General features: G+C 42.5%; 1 protein-coding gene across 1 annotated transcript; it reads left to right on the top strand.

The window, feature by feature from the left end:
- Positions 1-1,927: 1,927 nt before the first annotated feature.
- Positions 1,928-3,258, top strand: LOC123394971 (glutathione S-transferase 4-like). The gene is made up of 3 exons (XM_045089880.1): positions 1,928-2,087; positions 2,198-2,246; positions 2,548-3,258. Exons 1-3 carry the CDS (start codon positions 1,938-1,940, stop codon positions 3,015-3,017), a joined length of 669 nt encoding a protein of 222 aa, XP_044945815.1. The 5' UTR covers positions 1,928-1,937; the 3' UTR covers positions 3,018-3,258.
- Positions 3,259-4,102: the final 844 nt, after the last annotated feature.

Raw genomic sequence — 4,102 nt, 5'->3', positions numbered from 1 at the left:
CTGAAAACTGATATATGTTTTAAGGTTACAAAGCTGGCGAGTTTTGGGACCCTCACATCAAACTCAAGTGAACTGTTCTCAATAGACCTCCAATTCATCGATTCTTTATCACCTCTTTTTCTCCGAAAACACACCACGTCGGTAGGAACTTCCAACCGGCCTAATCCCATGTCAGCCCATGGTGGCAAACCGGATCACAGATCGATGGTGATGCTTCTTGGTCGGAAAAGCATGCCTTCTATCTTATCTTACACATTAATGCTTACACTAATACAATAATACCCACGTAAATTCCCTTAAAAATGCATGAATAGAAAGAAAATATAGAAAGAAGAAAGGAAACCATGTGTAAAACATATACGACGAGAAACTTGCAAACTTGTTTTTTGGAATATAGGAGTTGAAATGCCACATCAAAATTAATAGCTCGGTCAGAGTACAGTCGAAAAACACGAACCCCATCTGTCATTCAACATGCCTGAGATAGAAATAGTTTTGTAGGTGCAACCGACATGTACATACCTTAATATCTGGTCTCAATTCCTTCTCAAAGCCTTTCCTTATTTCTCTTGCTGCACGTTGTAACGATCGATTGAAATCCTATATAAATTAGGAGAATTGAATAAAGCAAGGCGAGGTGGTACTATTCTAAGCACTCGCAAATATTTTGGCTTGAAAACAGCATTATCAAGAAGTGCAATATATTTAATGATCATCTCTCCCATTTAACATGGGAATATATTGAACATTAAACACCTAATTTATTCATTCTTCTAACTCCCATGGGCGACTCCAATTTTCATTTCTGCCCGCCGAGTTCATTTACATTCCAATCAGAGCCTCCTCCACCTCAAGGATCAATGTTGTTGAATGTTCCAACCTTTTCATTCCAATCAGAATAATGCATGCATCCATCATATAATTAGCCGCCTGCCACATCTTTTTTCTCCACACTCATCCATCATATAATTAGCCGTCATCTGAAATTACAGCCACAATCAACGCATCCCTTTCATGTCCTTTCTTCCTTTTCTTGATTTCTTCCTTTGTTTTTTGGATCTCAAGGCTTGCTGCTAGGCAACTTGTAAACATATATAAACTGATGGAAATTTAAGAAAAGAACTGAGGTGGGACTATTGCATAGCGAATCTAGATTTATAGGCAAAACGTACATAGTTAGTTGCCTGCCACTGCGCCTCACACATGGTAATGACAGAGCACGGTTTCAAGCTTTAAGAAGGATAACGTGCAACGACTTTTAGATGAAAAAAATCTGAACCTTTTTTTTCACTTATGGATGGTATAGTGGGTAATTTAAGTCAACTTTAAGAATAATTTTAATGACGTACCATAAAAGCAATATGTGCTTTATTAATAGGGGTAAAGAAATAATGCGTGTACATCTGTTCTTCGGAAGCACAGGTCACGGTACGCAGCAGTGACATGGCCCGCAGTGCGCGCGCAAGCAGTGACGTTGGCTGCACGGGTAACAGGTTGAAGTTTGACTAGGAAGCAAAATAGTTTTCTACTCACTAATATAAGAGCGATCTAAATTATACTACTCCCTCCGTTCTTAAATATAAGTCTGTTTAGAGATTCCACTAGACTACATACGGATGTATTTGAACATATTTTAGAGTATGGATTCATTCATTTTGCTCCGTATGTAGACTTCTAATGAAATCTCTTAAAAAACTTATATTTAGGAACAGAGAGAGTATTAGTTTAGAGAAGGAGTACTTAGGACCGATCGACTCATAAGCGATTGAAGTTTGACTGTTTACATGTTTACAGGGAACCCACATGGGACAATGTAGACTAGTAGCAGGATTCCTTCCTACAGTACTTACCTACCACCTCTGCCTACCAGCGAACAGCTGGTGCATAAATACATTGCGAACACAGCTCAGGTAGTACCAAGAGGGAGCTTAGAAGGGATGGCGCCTATGAAGGTGTACGGGTGGGCGGTGTCGCCATGGATGGCACGGGTCCTCGTCTGCCTGGAGGAGGCCGGCGCCGAGTACGAGATCGTGCCCATGAGCAGGAGCGGCGGCGACCACCGGCAGCCGGACCACCTCACCAGAAACGTACGTTTGGTAGCCCCTCCGACCCGGTTGAGCTACTGCTTAATTGTCAACTGCGTTACTTTGCGTTACAAATTCAGCTAACACCATATTTCCGGCCAATTTTTTTGCAGCCCTTCGGTGAGATCCCGGTGTTGGAGGACGGCGATCTAACGCTTTACCGTAAGACATCACAATTCTTGATTTCTGAGCTATCTTCTTTTTTATGGGAAGCTATCTATTTCTAAGTAGGTATATACGAATTAAGCAATTCTATATGGACCTGATATTTATGGTGATAACTGACATCATGTATTTAACTAATTTTCTGTGGAACTGAAATTTACCGTAAGACATCATGTATTCATGGAGTATATGGCTAACTAATTTTTCTAGACATGAATTCATTTATATGGCTAAATTACCAAAAAATTTCTAGCAAATACGTACATATGCGTGTTGCTGAAGCATTTTTTTTTTCTAGAATCTCGTGCCATCGCAAGGTATATTCTCCGCAAGTACAAACCCGAGCTTCTGAGAACAGGCAACCTCGCCGAGTCGGCGATGGTGGACGTATGGCTCGACGTGGAAGCACTCCAGCACGAGCCTATAGTGCGGCCAATCGTGGCGAACTGCATCGTCTACCCGTTCGAAGGCCGCAGCCGAGATCAGGAAATCGTTGATGAGAAAATCGAGAGGTTGAAGAAGCTGCTGGAGGTCTACGAGTCAAGGTTGTCCGGCAGCAAGTATTTGGCCGGGGATTTCATCAGCCTCGCCGACCTTAGCCATTTCTCCTTGATGCGCTACTTCATGGCGACGGAGTATGCAGACCTGCTCGATGCTTACCCGCACGTCAAGGCATGGTGGGCTGCGTTGCTGGCAAGGCCGTCGGTCAAGAAGGTGATGGCGGGCATGCCTCCTGATTTTGGGTTCGGGAGTGGGAACATACCATAATAAGACCTTCTTGTGTAAGTGTATGTTATGGCTATAATTATTTGTTTAGATTAAAAAATACATATAAAAGGAAATACAAATCACACACAATAAATTTGTCATTTATACATCGGCAAGGTGTTTGTACTAATCACATCCAGTAACTAAACTGTCCACATAATGTCATTGTACGACTGTTAATACATTATCAACTGCGTCAAATGTTGTTTTCATGAATATAGCTATTCACTCTGTTCCAGTGAAAATTACGTGCACGCATCTCAAATTTATCATCAATTTAACCAAACGCGGCTTATGTGTGATCAAAGTTACACGTTGAATTTGTATTTATAAACAGTTTTCAATGGTATGTTTTGTTGCAAAAGAACACCAAAGGCATTTTAGATCTGATAAATATCATGGAAAACGATAGCCAGTGCAATGAACAGATAACTGGACGTAGAATCATGAATAAAATATAAAATTACATTGAAATCATACAGGCCTTGTTCTTCCTCTAATTGTACAGTGTCCGGTTGACATTGAAAATTGCACCGGACCAGTAGTAAACGAAAGGGACACCTGCAAACGCTAAGACTGCAATAGTTTTTTTTTAAAACGGAAGCAAAGATTGTCTCATCTATTAAATAACTTCGCCCAATTAATTACGGAAAACCGAACAAAAACCGGTACAGCAAGGGTCAAGCCCATTCCCATAGACTGAAATACACAGGGCAAAAACCCCTCTTATTGACGACACGTCGACCTACGGCCACACAATGCAGCTCCGACTTTGAGGAGAACTCTGAAGGACAAATCCAGGTATAGCTGGCGCCATGGGAGATCGCCGGACGGGCTACCTGCAACCAGTCATCGTATACCGCAGGGCCTCGCCGCCGCAACTTCGACTCCATAGCAACAAACAAACCGATACAAAACCGTTGACACGTCGAAGAAGAGCCGACTACCGCAACCATTGTCGCGTCGCCGACATCGCTCGCACCATCATCGTTGCCACAGAAGTCTGGAAGCCACACCCGCCACCAATCGCCATCCACTGGTCCCGCTCACGGACGCCAAGCTCCCAAGATGAAGCCCCAAGAGGG

This window comes from Hordeum vulgare, chromosome 5H (assembly GCF_904849725.1).
Source record: "Hordeum vulgare subsp. vulgare chromosome 5H, MorexV3_pseudomolecules_assembly, whole genome shotgun sequence".
Lineage (NCBI taxonomy): Eukaryota > Viridiplantae > Streptophyta > Magnoliopsida > Poales > Poaceae > Hordeum > Hordeum vulgare.
The sequence above is the reverse complement of the archived record's forward strand: the minus strand, read 5'-3'. Positions and strand labels throughout refer to the sequence as shown.

Bases quoted from the DNA above. Each gene is read 5' to 3' on its own strand.
- LOC123394971 (XM_045089880.1), top strand. From the start codon at position 1,938: ATGGCGCCTATGAAGGTGTACGGGTGGGCGGTGTCGCCATGGATGGCA. The intron at 2,088-2,197 runs GTACGTTTGGTA...ATTTTTTTGCAG, and splicing joins CGGACCACCTCACCAGAAAC to CCCTTCGGTGAGATCCCGGT. The intron at 2,247-2,547 runs GTAAGACATCAC...TTTTTTTTCTAG, and splicing joins CGGCGATCTAACGCTTTACC to AATCTCGTGCCATCGCAAGG.